Source organism: Engraulis encrasicolus, chromosome 7, assembly GCF_034702125.1.
Source record: "Engraulis encrasicolus isolate BLACKSEA-1 chromosome 7, IST_EnEncr_1.0, whole genome shotgun sequence".
NCBI lineage: Eukaryota > Metazoa > Chordata > Actinopteri > Clupeiformes > Engraulidae > Engraulis > Engraulis encrasicolus.
Window position 1 is genome coordinate 46870089 of NC_085863.1, and position 21219 is coordinate 46891307.

Below are 21219 nucleotides of genomic sequence, written 5' to 3' on the forward strand. Positions count from 1 at the left end.
GGCTTGAGGTATACGTTGTTTTTGTGTGGTGACTTCATTGCTGCCCTGTCAAGCATGTTGTAGGTAAGATGATGTCTTAATGTGCGTGGTAGGAACATAGGATTTGGTCAGCTGGCGAAAATAAAGATCTGAATTTCCCGTCGAATCTGCAGAGTTAGAGATTAACTCCACACTATGTAGGCTAACTGTTGCCTTTAGGCTTTGTAAGTCAGAATTAAATATGTTAATTCACCATTCGTGAACATTTACATATGAATATTAAGTGCTGGGCCTACAATATACAGCATACAGTATTTCAAGTCATCACATATCCTTGAATTTTATTAGAGTCAATGATGTAAACCTCAGATGGTCAGCTTGATGCTGCTGGCTGCCTCCTTTTTTTAATAAACCGGTTGGAGCAGGAAAACACATCTCTAATATCATTCCCATTTCACTCTTCAAATTAAAGATTATAAATATTTCACTTTTGCTTTTTTTATTTTCAAAAGGAATACTCAACAACTGCTCAGTGCTGTGCCTTGGTAGTTTTCCTCCATGCTGAGCGGGCTGGTGGGACCGGTGGGAGGCCCTTCATGATGGTCTGTGTGTTTGCATGCAGGGGCGGATCTAGACATTTTGGGGCCCTAGGCGAAATATAAACATGGGTCCCTCAAAGGTCATTATATAGACATTAAGTATAGATATTATATATAAGTGTTTTGTTCAAGAACGCAGAGGATGCGTGCACATCACAGTGGCACAGGTGCTGGACAAAATAAAGTAACTGAAGTAAAGGATGAATGTCCGCAACACTGTTAATGCTCCCAGATTTATTGGCACAATTACGATTACATAAGTGACACATTAAGATCAAGCCTATACTTTTTTGTGTGTGCTCCGTGACTGATGTGACAGTTGGGGCCCCTATGGAAGGCAGATTTGGATGGGGCCCTAGGCAATTGCCTAGGTTTGCCTAATGGAAAGTCTGCCTCTGTTTGCATGCTCAGTAGCAGTAGCTGCTCAGGCTGCGCAGTACAGTAGGCAAGACCAAGCCCAGCCAGCCAGGCAGGCAGGCAGCCCTCCTCGTTGTAATTACCTCTCATCATAATTCAGAGGCCACAGACACACACGCGGTAATTGTCCATAGCCTGAGGGTGGCAGTAAAATACAGATTTTTACTGGTGACATCTGGATGCTGTGAAGGTGGTTTTGACATTGAGGTGATATCTCGAGAGTTCCGCATACTTATTTAATAGGCGATACGCTGGTGGAGGTAAAGTGTTAGCAATAACGGCACCGTTCGCCTAGTCAAAGACCTCGGTGGCATAGTGCGTAGGCTGTTTGGCTGTGCCGAGCTGAGGGAGGGAGGCGGGGGAGAGAAAAAAAAAAGATGTTAGGTGGAGGGGGAGAAAAAAACACGGCAGGCTCTCTCAAAATGTTTCATTCACCACGTGATGAAAGGTAGCAGTGGAAATCGTTTTTGACCTGCTTGTGAAGGGTAGGCTCTAGGCAGGCAGGCGGAATTCGAGGAAGCTGGCTTTTCATGAACCATCCCTGAAAAAGAATGTTACCTGTCAAAAGCCAAGTAAAGATAAATGCATTTTCAAAACAAAGCTGTTGAAAATGGCATTGCTGTTATTTTAAATATCAAAAAATTGTATTAAACTATCCTACTCTAGCCTTACAGAGGGACTTTCCCCCCTTACCTCATAAGTGTGTGTTTAAAAAATGTTTTTTTTTTTTTGCAACCGCATTGAGAAACGCTAGCAATATTCCAGCAATCCAGCTGCATGGGGTAGCATGTATGGAAAGCTCTCTCTCTCTCTCTCTCTCTCTCTCTCTCTCTCTCTCTGTGTCTCTCTCCCCGTCTCTCTCTCTCTGCAGCAGTGGGCAGAGAGGGTGAAGGTGGGGGGAAGAATAAGAACAGGCAAGGGAAGAGAAATTTCCCAGATTGGATGTGGTATAGGGGAAAAAAAAGAAACCAGAGTGCCAACATCGCAAAGCAATCGCAGCAGCCAGAGTCAAAACCTGTCCCCTTCTAAGGGCTTCAGTGACAGCAGGAGACCCAGACACCCGGCTCTTGTGGAGGGCGGAAATGAGATGCAGTCGGAAGACATGCATTGTCCAGGTCCTTTGCAGGCAGGCAGGCAGGCAGCATTTACTGTATATTCAGTCAGTAGAGTAGCCTATACCTGGTACCTGGCCATATCCTTTAGCTTGGGTGGAAAAGTACTTCTCTTTTCTTCAGCTCCACTGGGGATTTTAATTGGCAGTGTATGGAACCAACTCTGCCTCTGCTCTCTCTCTTCGTTTTCTCTCTCTCTCTCTCTCTCTCTCTCTCTCTGCCTCTGAGAAAGGTAGGAGTGAATCGATAGTTCATGTGGATTGGAAACACTGACTGGGTTGTGTGTGTGTGTGTGTGTGTGTGTGTGTGTGTGTGTGTGCGTGCGCGCGTGCGCGTGCGCGTGTGTGTGTGGCATGGCGAGAGGGTATGGGGCTGCGGCTGGGCTGGGCTCTCAGAGAGCTAGCTCTGATTACTGACAGCTTCATGAAGCACTTTATCTTTTCAGCACCACGGACAGCGGCAGCACCAGCACCTGCCTGGGCCGCAGGAAGTTTACAGCATTGCAGTGAAAACACTTTTCTTCTTTTCTTTTTGCTTTTGCTCTTGGGGCCCTACCCTCTAAAGAAGCCAATTTGAGCTGTGGGTACTACTGCCACCGTTACAGCAGCACAACCCCGTATGAGGGGTACATGGAATGGAAGGAAAGGGGGGCATACGGGGAAATCAAATCAAAAAGCGACTTTTCACAATCAATTGTTAGCCACTTTGTCCCCCACTTGAGTGTGTTTTTTTTTTTTTTTTTTGCTTTTTAGTTGAATAGAGAAAAAAAACTGATGCAGGTTGGCGTATCTAGTGGGCAGGGGTTGAATGCTTTTTTCTCTCTTTTTTTCTTTTATTTCATTTATTTATTTATTTTTAAATATAGAGTACTTTTGACACATTCTCTAAAACTGCACTTAATGTGATGAGAACCATTTTCTGAGTGTTGAATGGTGAACCGGGCTGCTGTTCCAAGTAGCATAGCGTGAGAGTGCCAAATGGTGTTGAGTGCCATTAAAACCAACTGTTCAGCACAAGGGCACCCCTGTCAAAATAGTCTGTGATTGGTATATAACACACACACACACACACACACACACACACACACACACACACACACACACACACACACACACAGACAGACAGACAGACAGACAGACAGACAGACAGACAGACAGACAGACAGACAGACAGACAGACAGACAGACAGACACACACACACACACACACACACACACACACACACACACACACACACACACACACACACACACACACACACACACACACACACACACACACACACACACACTCTTACATTTATTGTGCCTCTACTTTTCACAGCATTTAGCAGCTCTACTAGTGGCACTGGTGACAAGGGCCATGTTATAGACATATACAGTATATGTACACAACGTATATGAAGTATACAACGTAATGGGTCTGTTGTTCAGCCACTGAAATCTGTGGCATAAAGCCAAGTGACTTATGATGTACCACACAAAGGAAAATATGATGAAGCCCAACTATGATCATGCAAAAGTGATGAGAAGGGGAAAAACCCTACCTAGCTGAGTGAGAATGAGATGGAACATGGATAGAAAACGAGTATCGTGAGAGTAATTCAATTTTTACAATCTGTTAGTTCTACTGTAGCACACTCTCCATTAAAGGAAAGGCTTATCTTTAAAAAAAAAAGTAAACGCCCAAGTCAACATCTACAAAGTAGACACTGGAATGTTGTTCTCCAGTGTGACATGAGCATCACAGATAACAGAGAGGTATAAAATGAATAGGCTTGTTGGAAATGAATAGCCGTCTGCTTCGTGTCTGACTTACAGTACAGCGATTACTTCTGGACTTGACGAAGAAAGAGTCACATTTTTGGACGGTTAACAGTGACTCGTGTTGTCTGGTCTGAAAGTCACAATGCGACATGGGTGGGGGTATGGTGGTATGGTATGCTGACGTTCAAACAAGATTGTGCCAAAAAAAAGCGTCAATTTTTCAAGTGCAGAGAGTGCAATGCTTTAAGCCAGACAGGCATTTCAAACCGGCACAATAGCTCATCCTTCAATCTTGACTCGACTGGCTCACAGTATTCTCTCTCTCTCTCTAGTGGCTACTGTAATAACAACTTTAGAAAATCCCCAAGGCTCAACACAGGCAAAATATTAGCTTGGTCCTTGGTATGTGGTTATGTTGTACTGGCACAAACATTCCAGTGTAAATAGCCTATCTTTAGAAAGATTTTATTTATGTGAAAAAACCCTACAAATAAAACACAGAGAGACTTTTGCAAAGCGTACAGCCGAGTGTATTTTACCCTCACTTTCATAAGACAAAGTCGATGTTCTCAATGATGTTACAGAAACACAACACTAACACAAGTACTGCAGTATGCTTGGGACAGCTTGTGTCAAATTTGAAAGTAACAAAAGCATGTATGGAATAATCAAAACATGTAACGAAAAGTAACAAATGTACCAAAAATAAAATGTAACAATGTAACAAAAATAATTTGATATTAAATGCATGATATGGCTCATGAGTAAATAAATATAAAATAAGTTATAAAATGAAAAAAAGACTACCAGCATTACAGCATTTAAAAAGAGTCCATTCTCCTCAGGTCATGAAGATTTTGTTTGATTCAGTATTTATTTCATGTGGTAAAATTACCATATTACAGTGTAAAACATGTCTGTCATACATAGTCAATTCAAACAAAAAAGGCTGAGTAGGAGGGTGAACACAGGAAAATATTGCCTCCAAATCAAAGTGAGAAATATCTAGACGTTACATAAACTGTTTATTTTTTTTGTTCTTTTGTCAGAGACGCTTCCCTTTTTTAATAATAAAAAAATCAAACACAATTCACATTATTGTCATCGGGAAAAAAGTTTTCATGAGACAGATTCTTTATTTCCTTCACCATAACTTTGTGTTGACTTTGAGGAGCAGAAATGAGGCATCTAAATGCAGACTTGGCACGTCCCCTTTCCCATTCTCATTGCCAGAGCATGTTCACCCAGAGTCACTCCCAACGTCCACAGGATCCCTCTCGTATTCAATGTCTGCAAGTAGCGTGTCACTGGGGATCACTGACTGAGAAGTGCTTGCCATGTAGAATGAGGAATCCAAGAACGTCTTCCGAGTTTTGTCGAACACCGTCTCATGGAGGACACGATAACAAACAGGAAACGCATACGTATGCACACGTGAGCTCACTCAGCTTTTTCTGTCACACTTACACACCGACAATGTCAAAAGATTTGTATATATACATAATTACAGTGTCTTCACATCTGAACATGTCGTTCTCTCTCTCTAACTTTCTCTCTCTTGCTGGACTGATTAACAGAGTTACCTCATTAAAATACAGGAAAGGGGGGAAAAACATCCAGACTGACAGCTTTCAGTTTCTTTTCAACAGTGTTCCATCACTCCACTTCCCTAGCTTGATTAGATTTTTTTTCTCTCTCTCTCGACTGTGACACATGAATTAAACCACGGCTGAGTAACACTGCATGAACGTTTCACACACTCTCGCGCGCACATACACACACAGTCACTCACACACCTTCATCCGGTTGGCAGAGAGGAGATGGGAAGGTGATAAGCTTGAGCAAACTGATGATCAGAGGCCTCGGTGGACAGTCGCAGACCTCTCCATCAGCAAACAGGGAGCAATGTTGTGTGCCGCTTAATGAGATAAGCCTGCGTTTCATGTCCAGATTTCTTTTTTGTAATATAATCAGGTGATCAGTTTATATGCACCAACAAGTCTTTAGTTTCACAACTGATGTCTTATTCTTTTTCTTCATTACGACATCGAGGTGTTATTTCAGAAAGCAAAGATCAAAACACTAATTTGTTAACAGATTGAAGACCACGGGGACATGAATGTTTTAATAACATTTCTTTTTTTCGTTGTAGGCTGAGACAGAATATATCAGTAGTCATGTACGTATGTTGTCCATTATTCAAATCTGCCCCCACCTTTTTTGTTTCAGAACGCTCGCTCGCTCTTATCGTAGAGTTCAAAGGCCAGGGTGCAGGGGTCTCCCTTCGGTCGGCTTGAGATCAAACATCTATTATAGTCGTTGGTTGCGTGAGAGTCAGTCCAGTCGTCATGGTGAGCAGCGGCAGCTGCAGCAGCAGTAAGATGGCTGATCCCCCACAGTGCAGTGCGGGGCCAGAAGCCTCTCGCTCGCTGCTGCGGCAAGAGCTTGATCTCAGCAGACCTGAGCAGCAGCACAAAGCTGGCTCTTTAGAAAACCTCAGGACACTGACTGACATGTGCAAATCCTGCCCTGCTTCACAGTCACTTTCACTGGCTCTATGGCTGGCTCAGCGCCAAAGAACGAAAAAAAAGAGAAAGAAATAAAAAAATAAACTAAAAAGAAATGGGACTGTACTTTGTGTTGATTGATTGACTGGGCCGATGTACTGGCAGTGGTCAGATGAAGGAGTACTTTCACTTGACCGTAAGGGGTCTCTGACGCAAGTCTGACAGTGCTCCCAGAATATCAATGGCTGAAAAGTGCAGTAACTAAAAAAAAATGAGAATCGAGAGTCTGGCCATGCTTAAGTTCCGTGCCGGTTATCAGCACCAATATGTGGTCTCTCAACCTTCCACTATTTTGGAATACAAAAATAGCCAAGAACCAAGTAATGCTGAAATGGAACCGTTTTTTTTCTCTCTTGCTTGTCATTATAGAAGTCTTCATAATGACAAGATGGCCACATTAATGACTTGAAATATATATATATATATTCATAGATAAATATAAAAAATGATTCTGTCATTATTCTGCATATGGTGTGGGGAATGAATGTGCTGTAATTGCCCTGACCACTATCTCCTCCTCTCCAGCCCTCCTGTCTCTCCCTCCCTCCTTCCCTGCCTTTCTCCCTCCCTCTCTCTCTCTCTCTCTCCCTCCCTATCGCTCGCTCTCAGACATAGTACTCCTTATCTTTGTTCTTTTTGCTCTTGCCGGTGCCGGTCTTGGCCACGGCTGCAGTGGTGCCGCCGCCCGTCGTCTTCTCCTTCACCACGGAACCGTTGCTGTCGGCGGCCGGGTTGCCCATGAAGTTGCGGCCCTGGTCCACCTGGTAGGAGCCCTCGTCGCGGTTGCGGTACTTGTACATGGCGTAGAGCAGGATGAGGATGCAGAGGGCGGCCGCCGCCACGATGCCCACCACCATGCCGGTGGTGCTGCTGGACTCGCGGATCACCTCGGCCACGCCGGGCGGGTTCCTGTCGCGGCCGTTCGCCGTGGGCTGCGCTGTGGACACACGGGGGAAATCGGGTGGGTGAGTGAGGCCCGGGCCCAGCAGGGGCGGGGTGTGGCGGGAGGCCCCGGGCGCCGCCGGCGGGGCGGGGGGCAGCAGCATCTGGTCGCGGGTGTTCATCTTGCCCGCCGGGATGTGCAGCTGCTCAGGGTTGCTGGTGGGACCCGGGGCGGGGGGCGCGGGGGGCTGGTGCTGCACCCCGCCCTCGGCCGCGGCCGGCGGAGGGGGGAGGACCGTCCTGTCGGTGTGGGGGGCGTTTTTGTAAAAGTCCTCGTCGTCAAACTCGGTCATCTCGCCCGAGCCGAAGGCCGAGACCTCCATGGGCTCGCCACAGTCCTCCTGGTCGGGAGGGCAGGGCAGCCGTGGGTCGGGCAGAGCCTGCTGGGACTCTTTGGTGGTCTGGAGGGGGGTCAGGGAGGTGGGGGGCGAGGGGATGGCTGGGTAATACGTGATGCCAGACTGGGCATCTTGGGAGTCCACGGTCAATATAGGTATCACTAAGTCACCTCCTAAAGCAAGAGAAAAAGGAAACACATTAGAATCAAGTGGATATGAACGACCAAGTCACGTCTAATGTGCATACTAGCCCTTTCATGCAGACACCATGAAAAAAATGTGCAAGATTTTTTATATATTGATTTTCTCACTCATAATGGAGCTAATATGAAGAATCTTTTGGAATTTTTCAAAAATCTCTTTTGATGTGGAAGTTATTTTACTGTCCACATATGTGGACACTGCGCATCAAAGGAGTGAAAAGTTATATAGGCCTATACTGTATTTCAAGTTCAAATTAAGCTGTTTTATTCATTTGTTTATGGTGTTTTATGCTATATAACAACACAATATAACACTTTAACACCATATATCACTGTAATTAACCAACAACAAAAACATATATATAAAAATAGCATTGTTTATATAGGCGGTCATAGAAAAATATGTGGGAAATTCTTATTGCATGCAAGAAGACAGCCAATGCTGGTGAACAAAAAGCTCAGTTTGATTCAGCATGTACTCTAGCTCAATCTTACATCATTTATGTTGTCCCTGTATAAAAGGTAATGTGAAATTTGCCTCCAGACACATGCGTTCTGTAGTCATTCATCAGCATTTTCAAGTATTTTCTGTAAAAAAAATAGTGTTAAATAGACCCCCTATTATAAATGTAAGTTTAATTTACTTACTTTCCATGTTACCTTGTGTCATATTACAACATTATATGACACTTATGCATTATACATTACACTATTTAAGAACAAAGATGAAACAAAGAGGAAAAAAACCTGTCAATTTAGCAATATTTACATACACAGCTATGGCAAGATTTGTGGGGAAACCTTGTTGCATGTGGAAAAAACCTTAAATTTCTGATGAAGACACATCTGTATTTGATTCAGCATGGATTCTAGCTCAATCCTACATCATTTATGTTGTCCCTATATGAAAGGTAATATGAAATTTGCCTCCAGGACACATGCGTTCTGTAGTCATTCATCAGCATTTTCAAGTATTTTTCTGTAAAAAATAGTGTTAAATAGGACCCCCTATTATAAATGTAAGTTAATTTACTTACTTTCCATGTTACCTTGTGTCATATTACAACATTATATGACACTTATGCATTATACATTACACTATTTAAGGAAGAAAGATGAAACAAAGAGAAAAAAAACTGTCAATTTAGCAATATTTACATACACAGCTATGGCAAGATTTGTGGGGAAAACCTTGTTGTATGTGGAAAAAACCTTAAATTCTGATGAAGACACATCTGTATTTGAATCAGCATGGATTCTAGCTCAATCCTACATCATTTTATGTTGTCCCTATATGAAAAGGTAATATGAATTTTGCCTCCAGACACATGCGTTTTGTAGTCATTCATCAGCATGTTCAAGTATTTTCTGTGAAAAAATAGTGTTAAATAGACCTCCTATTATAAATGCAAGTTATTTTACTTACTTTCCATGTTACTATATGTAATATTACAACATTATATGGACACTTACACATTATATATTACAGTATTTAACGAACAAAGATGAAAAAAGAGAAAAAAAAACTGTCAATTTAGCAATATTTACATACACAGCTATGGCAAGATTTGTGGGGAAACCTTGTTGCATGTGGAAAAAAACTTAAATTCTGATGAAGACAGATCTGTATTTGATTCAGCATGTATTCTAGCTCATTCCTACATCATTTGTGTCATTTTGTGGTGAAAGAAACCCGAAATATGCCTATAGACACGTGCGTGAAACACTAATTTTAGGTAGTTTTTCTTGAATTTATTAAATTAAAAGTGTTAAAATGTGTTAAATATGTTAAAAAATAATTTATTTTCACACTATAATCATTATAAATGCTCATAACATTAAGTATTTGCCCAAAATGAGCAGAATATTCTCACGGTAATCATAAATAATATGTTTATCATTAGACTCCCTTGATGCGCAACGTCCACATACGTGGACAGTAGCTTTATATTGTATAAAAACCTACCTTTATTGTAAATTTGGATTTTAACAACATAGACTTCTCAAGTGAACTGTACTAAACATCATAATATTTTTTAAAACCTGAAATTGCCCTTTGGTGTGGTTGATTTTCAGATATAAACATGCTTGTTATGGTCATAATTCACATCGGTGGATTTCTTAGATTGATGATGTCATCAAACACTTAATATTTAGTGCAAAAAGTTATAATTGCTGTTAAAGTATTGTAATGAACCTCATGGTACTTCCCATATACAATTTGGAAAAAAAATAACCACTATTTACCTATCTAAAGTGGGGTTAGAATTACTGTCCACGTATGTGGACACCGTGCATGAAAGGGCTAGAGTACATTAGACAGAATACGTAGTGTGCATACCTACGTATAAACAAGTGTCCAAGTATACAGCATAAGTAGTGTGCATAAGTTTAAACAAATATCTAAGTAAAACTGTTATATGGTTAAAGTACGTATTATATAATCATTGTCCTTTTTAATCACTATTTTTTCAAGCAAAATAACGTTAAGTGCTTCTATGAACACAGTCTGGACACAATAGGACATAGCACAAGTATTTTGCAATGAATGACACATCATTTTCCTCTTTTGTATTTTTTTTCCTGGCTTCATTCTGGCTTAAATAAAATAACAAACCATGGAGTTTGGGTCACTTACATCAACAAATAGGCCGCATGTTTTTTGCATGGGAAAAAAGCAAATTACAAAAAAAGAAAACTGTGTGAGATTGTCCCCACGGAGAAACACATTCTCTCCATCTTTTTTTATCGGTCTCTGTTGGCATGTTAGTGTCAGCAGTCTGATATGAGGTCTGACATACAACAACAGGGCTGTGTTTTTTTCAATCAAGGTAGTCATTGGTAGTGGTGTGAGTACCAATATGTTCACATGGGGATGAGTTGGGGTAGTGTTCAGATGAAAAAGAGGGGTAGGGGGGTTTGCACACTGATTTTTTTATGGGGGGGGTTAGTGAAAGGGTCTTCTAGAGATTTCGGCAGGATATTAGGTTGGGGCGAGATGGTGTTAGTAACTCAAGGATGTGCAAATAAAATGTCCATTGCCATCCTTTTCGCAAAAGTAGGACAGCTACCACCCAAGCCACAGGTACACACAGCAGCACATGGTGAGATGTGATCGTCTGAACGTGACTATTAAAATAGCCAACACAGTCACAGCTATTTGTGTGCATGTGACTGTATCTGATGAAAGTAAGTTAGTTGGGGCAAAGAAAGCTTCACTGAACACAACTAGGATGCTTAAGAATGAATATTAGGAACAGGTACAATTGGGAGGGGAGGTTAGTAAAATGATGAACCATTTTGTCATTTGAAACCATTCGAGTTTAACACAAAGCTGTTGGAATAAACTGTCACCTGTGAAATGTCAGTGTTAAATACAACATAAGGTCACCAGATTCATCAAGGACAATAACAATATTTTAATGAATTCCACGCCTTTCTAAGGAATGACATTTTCATAATTTCTTGGAAAATAGCACTGTAAAACGTTGTAACCACTGAGCTGATGCTTTATTAGTTGGCTAAAGCTAAGGTCAATCTGCCGCGCTTCCCTTTCTCAGTGTAACAGATACGCAGTTAGTCACTTTCTGGCACAGGGGGGTTAGTGTGAATAATAACGGAGATGGTTGCCTTTAAAAAAAAAACGAGAGATAAATTAATAAATAAACGATGCAGAGACAAGCAGCAGGGCTGGCTAGATTAAGATGCATCTCTGCTGCTGTGGGGAGGAGGGACTTTTGCCGCTCTGCCGCTGCCTCTGACCTCCGATGTCAGTGCGAAGGCGTCCGCGCACACATCCTAATGATGTCACCCCGGCCTCACGTGCACCTCATGCGACCCCGCCTCACATCGCAGAGCACTCGCCGAGAAATGAAGAGGCCACAGAGGGGCCTGGGGTGGTGGTGGTGGTAATGGTGGTAGTAATGGAGTGGGGGTGGGTGGATGTGGGTGTGGGTGTGTTGGGTGGTTGGTGTTGTGAGCTGCCAGGGTATATAATAATAAGCTTGCAAATGAGAGCAGGTCTGTGCCCCACTGCACTCACTGCACACACAGGGCACACTATGCACGCGCCCAGGGCCGCTGACAGCCTTGGCTGAGACAAAGTCATCTGAAAGGGCCCCACCACCGAATACATAATGTGCATTGAGAATCCAATGCCCCCCTGTCTCTCTGTGCCTGGGACAACTGACCCCTTTGTCCCCTCCCACCCCCTGACGGCGTCCCAGCACGTGCCCTCCTTATTTTTTATTTTTGCCCTGCTCTCTCGCTCACTTCCTCACTTGTAGCCCAGTAGGGAGTCCCTGCCCAGTGTGAGATGGGAGTTAGAGGGGGCGCCGGAGAGAGGGGGGAGACGGGAAGGGGTAGGGGGGACGGATGTGTACACACAGGGCCGCCGCCCCACACTCACCTGTGCCAGGCTCACACTCCTCCAGGTCCTCGTCGTCACTCGGGCACTCGGCCGATGCCACCAACAGGTCATCCGAGCTCTGTGGAGACGGCAAGGAAAAAATATCACCGCCATGTTTTTTTCTTTTTTTAAATAGAATTTAAGTTTAAAAAAGCATTGCTGTAAGCTGTTGGAGTGGGTCATCGTTAGGGATGTAGGGCTGTTAGTACATGCACACACATTTTCCTGGACCACAATCTGGTCTTTCAGGTTAAATTTGAATATGCTGGTGAGTCTAATTGGTAAACACTGACAAAGATGCTAAAGGTGAACTGTGTTTGTTCGTAGTTCATCACATTTTAGTTTAGTGCCAAAACAAAATGGCTGCCTTGCAGTTATGGTCTGGCTCAAATGGCTTACCCTTACAATTTCGAAGCTTCCAAAATAATTCTGACCATTTATCTTAGGCATGTAATGAAATGCTACAAACAAAGCAACAATAACAAAGCCTTTAATAACTGTAATATCTCAATATTCTGATTACACTTCAGAGACAGTACAGCACAATTTAGAGAATAATGAAAACATTACCAACACTGCAAAATGAGCATAATACTAAACTAGTCTACCGTATACATGGAGCAGATAGGCACCATGAAATAATATTGTACTAAGGGCTGTAATGTCTGCATTTGTTATCTGAACGATAATTTTAGACTTTCTGAGCCAAAGCACAACTGATGGAAATGACAGCCAGACAACTTGAATGTCCCTTTGAATAATACCTCAAATTACTCAAAGGAGGTAAAAGAACCCCAGCTGCTCACAACTGAACTCTCCGAGTTAACATGACCGGGATGAATATTCCTCAGACATAACAAAATTAGCCCCATGTCATCACAGGGGCTCCTCAACTCCTCAGCCTCGATTTAGCAACACATGCAACTTCCATTTCAATGCTCTTCAGTCAGTGAGAGCTTTAAAGGGACACTTTGGTGCAAAATGAACTTCGAGTCTGGTGAAACATTGTAACGAGTTAGCATGATTGGCTGGAGAGCAGAGCTACGCTAGTGCTACCCAGTTGCAATCAGCACTAAGCACTAAGTACAGCAATTCATCCGTTTCTCCGTAGAATTGGTTCACAAGCAAGGCTAGTGATGGGGGCATGACAGAGGCTTGACGATGTGGCTATTTTTAAACCGTTGAAATCATTTTGCACTTGACTATCCCTTTAAGTGTCCAGCTGTGGCAATGGAATGAGACTGAGCCTGCCCTCCACTCTCCGATAGGAGGAAACACAGCCACTTGATTGACATTGCTCTGTTTCTTTTCATCATTATCTTGTTGACACTTCTAATCAACTGGTGCTAATGAAGTGAACCTGTGGACTTTCTGGTTTGTGCAGCCAGGCCCGAAGCAACAATTAACCACGCGGCACTGCAGTAGAAGTTAAACGCCTCACAGCAGTACGAGATGACTCACCAATCACCAATCACCCATTTCTCTCTTTCTCTCTCTCTCATTCTCTCTTTCTCTCTCTCTCTCTCTCTCTCTCTCTCTCTCTCTCTCTCTCTCTCTCTCTCTCTCTCTCTCTCAATTGATTTGCAGTTCAGTCCCTTGAACCTATGTCTGGGTTCCTTGCCATAGGCATTGAAATATATTAGGATGTCTTAAAAAATGATTTAAAAAAAGATTGTCTTGGTTGTATTTTCCATTAAATATTTTTGAAATATTTCATATACAGGTATACACTTTGGCTCTATGCCCCCTTTCTCTCTCTTTCCTGTTTATAGGCCCCTCCTCTCTCTGTTAACCAGTTTAACTTCACTAGTCGGATATGCTGTGCCACTGTCAGTGTGTCGTTGCTGCCTTGTCACCTACCTGCCTTGGCTTTCATTTGCTTCCTGGTTGACACAAAAAGCGCTGACTGGTCTGTTTGTAATCTTCATTCGTGCCTGCCTGGCAAACTCTACTTGTACAGCAGAAAGACAATAGGCCTATTTACTGTGGTACTCCTAAATGGGCTGATTAAATGCTTTATCACTGCAGTATGACTAATCTGCAACACGGAAAGGTGAATGAGAACATGCTGCCTTGCAAATTACGACGCTGGAAGGATGGAGGAGTGCTGGCAGCCGGCAGGCTGACAAAACTGACCAGGGCCAATGCCAAGCAAATTCTGCATTTATGGGGCATTTCCAAAAGGCAATATTTACTCTCACCTTCCCTGCCACCACTGTCTGTTGGGACCACAACATTCTGGCAGAACAGAAATAACCCAAGAAAATATGAATTTCAACAGTCTGATGCGATATTTTCTGGTGATGCTACAGTCTAGAAGCAGAAGGAGAGGGGTCCACTCCGCACACAACTCCCAAAGCATAACAAACATCACGTAGCAGGCAGCAGTCCCGTCACAAGGAGAGCTCTGTCAGCAGAGAATCACTTTTTGTGGAACATCTGTATTATCTAAAGGCCGTGTCTGCTATTTACGCTGTCAGCAGACTTGATGGCAAAGTCAGTCATACTTTGCTATTGCAAAAAAAAGGCCAGTTTGTTCAAGTCCTTTCAGGCACGTCAAGGTCTGTTAGCACTGTTCTGACAAAGCTGGAAAGCTGGATTTGAAAAACGGGAAAAGTGGAAGGTGGAGAAGAGAAGAGAAGAGGGGTGGATTTGTTAACTCACTGAAATCCTAATTTCTCCTGTCAGCTACTCAAAGCGTGTCGAGTCTAATTTCATTAAATGAGCAATCCTGGTTTTAAAAACTATCCTCTTTTGACCAACTTCCTCTCAAGACATGTAACGACAGAATAAAAGGTGATCTGCTTGCACAAAAATCAGAATATAAGCACAGGCAGGCTTGGATAGTTTTCCTCGTTAAGTGCTTCACATTTGGGCCCTTACATAACAAGAATGAAGAAATTACTTGAGACATTTGACACTGGTACTGGGATATGTTCGTGTACTAAAAGCTGATGCCTTCTACAAGCATGTAGCTTGAAGGTCACATACTAAGTAAATGAGCCACGGTAAAATAATGGAACATTTTGTTCATGTACACGTGTACCTTCGAAAGAAAACATGCAAATGTTATGCTAAACTGTCTGCCTATTACAATACCCAGTTAATATCTCCAGTTTCTTCAGCAGATAATGACTTGGGCTTCATCATAACCTAATACATGGCCTTACATTACAAAATGTATGCCATGCTTTTTCCAACACTTTAATTAACTTCACTTACTACAAAAATATGCATAGCATACTTTATAGCATTGCAAAGCTTAACTGGTATAAATCAAATTTGATCAGTAGCATATTTGATGTCGACATTAGAATTTTTCATTTACAGAGTAAAACATTTAGGGGGCATGTGCACTGATAGCATCAACATCTTTATCAGTCTCTAGTGACTGTCTGCAGTGTATGGATTGGTTGTAGTCTGAAGTCCATCAGTGAGTAAGTAGAGCACTCACTTGGAAAGATTATAGGCCACCATAAGCGCCGTCTGATGTAAAGGAGACCACCATGTGTCCACCCTAATTTCGGGCCCACCTCAGCACACAGCATGGGATGGTTTATTGGCTCGGTTTAAAGACCCTCCCAAACCCCCCACCCTAACCTCCCCAATTCCCTATCCTCTCCCACCACAGTCAGACAGAATATCGCATCGCATGACAAAGAAAGGTCAAAAGATAATATGATAAAGCTTGTGTTCGCCTCTCATCATAAGCCATGGTCTGGCATATTCATTCCCTCTCTCGCTGGAGGATCCTCAGGAGGTAAGGTAGCGATAGCGAGGAGGTACAGTCGCTAGCGATCCACTTTGGCCTCTCATATATCCTCATCCATCGCTGGGCCCTGGGCTGGCTACGTACATTAATATTTGATCAGGATCGTGGCACGCACAGGGCCCCCTGCCAAATGATGTGCTCACACGCACAGACCTAGCCCAGACGGCCCCGGATCGCAGCTGGATTATGAAAACTAATGGTGTGTTAACGTTTAATGGAGTCTGCGCCAATGATAATAAGTCCATTTTCACTGACTCGGCTCACCCCTCACCTCACCCTACCCCACATCAGCCCACTGTTTTCCTCTCACCCCATGACCTGTTCAACCCCTCCAATCTGCCTGTCCCCCAACTCTCCCCCTGTCTCGTCTGACCTGCGTAAGGCTGTCAGGGGAAGCACTGTCTATGACACGCCATCTTTTTCGTACAATACCCCAACATACATACCTCCCCTTGCTCCCACCACTACACCCCTACTGTTACTATCCTGGCCATTCTAATGGGGACATGTTTGTTTGCATTTTTTTTTAAAGCATCTCAACATATCACCCCTGAATGTTATTGCTGTGAGTTGCAAGGTGTCTACTGATGTTGCATAACATTTGCTGTCTGGATAGTCCCGGTCTAAATGTCCTATTCCTCCCTCCTTCCCTCGTGATCCTTCTCTCTAGTCTCCATCTTTTTTTTTTTCAAATTCACCCCATTCTCTCCTCTGACCTTTGCAATGCTGTCCTTCAGGCTGGCGGAGTGCTGTCTGTATCTGTATCCCCAATCCTCTCCAACCCCATATTCTTCTCTCTCCTTCTACACTTCCCAAATCTCCTCCCCATTGTTCCCTCCTTTTCCCTTCCCTCTTCCCCTATGGGTCTGACCTGGATGAAGGTCTCCTTGACGCTGGGGGAACAAAAACTGTACTCAACTCCAAACTGTTTTTTTCTTGGGGTGCGAGCGAACAGATGCTTATAATTCTTCCGCACTCTCAAGTTGAATTCTTCTATTTTATTTTAGCGGGTTAGCATGACAGACGTTTCGGCCTGAACAGGATGTGGGCAGGGTGTTTAATTGTATGCCTTTTTTCCCCACTGCTTACGTGAAGAATTGAAGAACAGAGCAATTAAACTGTCGAGAGAGCAGCATATCTGCAAGAAGCAGTTTGGCATTTCTGCAAGAAGAGGAGCACTGTCTGTAATACTGTCTGTACACCTTCGTCCTTTTAACCTTACTCTTCCCTTATTCCCTCAAGAGTCCTCTCACCTTCCCACTCCCCGTTCTAACCCTAACCTCACTGTCCAGACGGCAACTCTCTCCCAGAATTGTGTCTGACTAGCTCACATTGCGAACCCACTTTTCCCAGGGAGATGTCTAGCTTGTGTTCATAAAATGTCTCTGTGTGCTACTGGTTGAATCTACAAAGTACACTCAAACGGACCATCCCTTCTTTCACTCACCAGCTAAAAGATGGTGAGTCATCCCCTTCAACATGCCCTATTGAGACGTTGGAAATACGCAAAATTCATTGATCCCCTATCTCAATTTAGTATGTAATGTTGGCGACCTTGGTTGATAGGGTGCCTGGCCGAAACTTCTGTGCTACGTCACAGTGGTAGTGGTAGGACTATGAGCAGGCCCAGGTTAGCTTTACCCCATCTGCCCCTTCTGATTGGTGTGAAAGTGGCCTTGTGGCTGGGGGAGGGCTGACTAACTAACTTGTGTGATGGTGGCCTTGAGGCTGGGGGAATGCTGATTACCAGTATGATGGTGTTCTTGAGGCTGGGAGAGCACTGCCTGTACGGTGTATTACCCCCCCCCCATCTCTCTTCCTACCTGTGTGATGGTGTGATGGTAAAGTTGGGGGAGTGCTGACTGACTAACCTGTCTGATGTCCTTGAAGCTGGAGGCATACTGAATAACCTGTGTGATGGTGTCCTTGAGGCTGGGGGAGTGCTGACTGACTAACCTGTGTGATGGTGTCCTTGAAGCTGGAGGCATACTGACTGACTAACCTGTGTGATGGTGTCCTTGAGGCTAGGGGAGCGTGTGCGGCGAGTGGTGGTCGTCGCCATGGTGGTGGTAGTCTCCATGATGGTGGTGGACATGTCGGCGGCGGCCGGGGGCGTGGCCGAGGTGGTCTCCGGGGAGACCACGGCGACGGAGGGCGCGTCGCCCACCAGCCGCAGATTGCCCTCCACGCGTACGTTCTGGTCGCCCTCGGCCGCCAGCTTCAGCACCTGCAGCCCGTTGTAGTACAGGCCCGAGATCTGGCCCTGGAAGGGGCGGCCCTTATCCTGGCCGCCGATCTTAATGGCCGCCTGGCTGTTGAAGATGGTCAGCTGGCGACCTGCGATGGGTGTCCAGAGAGGAGAGCCAGAGAGGAGGGGAGGGGAGGGGACAGCACAGCCCGATTGGGGACAGATGGGGGAAGAGAGAGGGAGGGAGAAGAGGGAGAGAGACATACAGAGGCAGAGACAGGAGAGAGAGAGACAGCGAGAGGAACAGAGATAGATACACAGAGGGAAAGGTAGATACAGAGAGAGAGAGAGAGTGGGGTGGGAGAAGAGGGAGAGAGATGTACAGAGACAGGAGAGAGAAAGAGAGAGAGGGGGGGGCAGAGGTAGATACACAGAGGCAAAGATAGACAGAAAGAGAGTGGGGTGAGGTAAGATGGAGGGGAGGGAGATAGAGAAACAGAGAAAGAAGAGTGAAGGTAAGGAGGAAAGGTAGAGGAAGCAGAACGTTGCAAATTATTAAACTGGCGTTCTGGTTTTCACATTACATTAAACACATGCCTCGCATGACGACCAAGATTGAAAAACAACCCAATATCCTCGCTAACTTATGAGTTTTTAAAAAGAAAAAACCCCAGTAAACCCTTTCCCACTTTAAATCTACATTAAGGCCGACAGCACAAGTATGCATGACAAGCCTCAAAAGTGATGAAGGTGCGGCGGAAAAGCCTACAGGGGGGCCGTGTGAGACACAAATCACTGCAAAATACATGAGCACACATCATACACGGCTCATGAGCCAGGCGAGACATCAGTGAGGGATAATGAAGGTGGTGGGAGAGAGGGAGGATGGGGTGGGGGGTGGTGTGAGATGAATGGATCAGAGAGAGGGACAACATTCACGAGAACATCGCCACCACTACGAGCCCCCTGATGATGTTTTATTTACAGGCAGGAAGGCCTTGTTTCTGCTAATCTGGATGCAAGGATGACAACCAGCCACCAACTTTAAAGTTTAATGGCTTCCCGGTGTGCACGGGCAAGGTTTTTTATTTCTCTCTCGCGCGCTCTCTCTCTCTCTCCTTGGGCTGGCCCGCCGCACCTCATGCAAAGACATACTGTATGTGGTCTCAATGTTGAAATAATGAATCCTAGTACACACACACACATACACGCAGAGGGAGGGGAGAGAAGAGGAGAGAAAAGAGAAAAAGAAAGAGAGAGATAGAGATGGAGACAGACATATAGGGTGCAAATTACTTAGGTCCCCTCTGTGTACTTTCATCTTTGCAATTAATTTCTGTAGGCAGAAGAAGGATGAGCTAGGGAGGGCGCGATGAGAAACTGCACCATTCATCTGGAAAAATGAAACTAGACTGAGTCATACCTGAATTCCTAATGAAATCAAATTAAGTGTGTTTTAATAACGCTAGTGAATAAATTACTACATACATTGTGTGACTTAATATGACTCACAAAAAGAATATTCCAGACTACACTTCATTTGTCATTGGCTAGTTAGAAGTTTTTCCCTTTTCCTCGCCTAAATGATGGCATAGTTATGTTTTTGAATTTAATTTTTCTGCGTAGGAAACAAGCCCTTTATTAATTCCGCCTACTTCGTGGTCATATTTCAACAATGCTTATTGAGCTATTTAAATTCCATTTGTTAGTTTGAACAACAGTAACTGAAAGGGTTAACTTGGGAAAAAAAACATGGCAGCTATCCAGCCGTCATAAGCTGTGCCGATGTTTTTGTCTGCTTAAGCTGATGATGGATGTGCTCGGGGCTGAGCCTTTATGAAGTGGGCCGTTATAGGGCCGGTAGCTAAGAGGCTCTTCATGGTTAATGGAGGGGATCCTTTGCCTTCGGAGGGCCACAAGTTAAATGAAGTTATGCCCGTAATGTGCCAATCAATAGCTCAGGTTTCTTACTGTACTGACAGACCTGCTCACGTTTTTTAAAATGGCTGCAGTGCGGTGGTGCTTCAGCTGTGAACTGTGTAACACATACCGGGGCTGTTATTCAGCTCACAACCTTACTTAACGGCACTCCATACACACTGGCACTGCTGGCTGGCAGTGTGTATGCGATAAAAAATAATGGGGCCAGTACTGTGCCGAGCTGTGCATAGCAGAACTTATTTCAGTGCTTCAAAGAACAGCCGAGCAGGCAACAGTTCCTTACAGAACCATTTGCCGATATAACGTAGCACAACCCATTATGCTTCAAGGGTCTGACGAACCATTGCTAATGTGAGGAACCTTATGTATAATGTAATGGTTCGACACAGAGAGTTCACTTTCCATGGAGATTTACAAGGCCATTTCAGCACTGTTATTTTACAGTGTAGCACCGCCACACTCTGACCTTAATGCCTAAAGTTTACATATGACTCACACTGATAGCGGGGATCGCTGGCTAGTTATAGTCCTATTTAGTATCTTAATGCTCTCTGACTCAGACATGCGGAGCACCGTTGCTTTTCTGCAGTGTAGCCTACACAGTAAAAAAATGCAGTATTAATTTAACACTTAGAGAGCACTCTGGGAACGAATACATTATAGACGAATTTAAATCGACACTATAAGACTTGAATTAACTCTGCTTTGAACTCTGCACTCTTTTAACAGTGTTCAGTCCACGCTGCCGCAGCACACTGCAATGGGTGCATTTCACGGCAACTCTGATGGCTTCCGCCCTGTTTAACCTTCAGTCTTCTTAAGAGGACAATTTCACAGCTGCGCTGATGTAACAGGGGCAGTGATGCTCTTATGCACCAAAGCTGGATGAAGACTCTTAAACTGGGACCTCTTAGGGGGATTGTTTTTCACCTCGCCGTTGAGCCCAAAAGTTACGTCTTTGTGGCCTCCATAATGGAATTAGAACGA

The 21219-nt window shown here is 44.0% G+C and overlaps 1 protein-coding gene across 1 annotated transcript in view; it reads right to left on the reverse strand.

The window, feature by feature from the left end:
* Positions 1-6919: 6919 nt before the first annotated feature.
* Positions 6920-21219, reverse strand: part of nrxn2a (neurexin 2a) — a 284420-nt gene continuing 270120 nt past the window's right edge. The window contains exons 23-25 of the mRNA XM_063202259.1: positions 18098-18440; positions 12332-12408; positions 6920-7893 (exon numbers count right to left, since the gene is read on the reverse strand). Of these exons, the coding sequence (XP_063058329.1) occupies positions 7046-7893; positions 12332-12408; positions 18098-18440 (1268 nt within the window). The 3' untranslated portion in view covers positions 6920-7045. The remainder of the gene's footprint in view (positions 7894-12331; positions 12409-18097; positions 18441-21219) is intronic.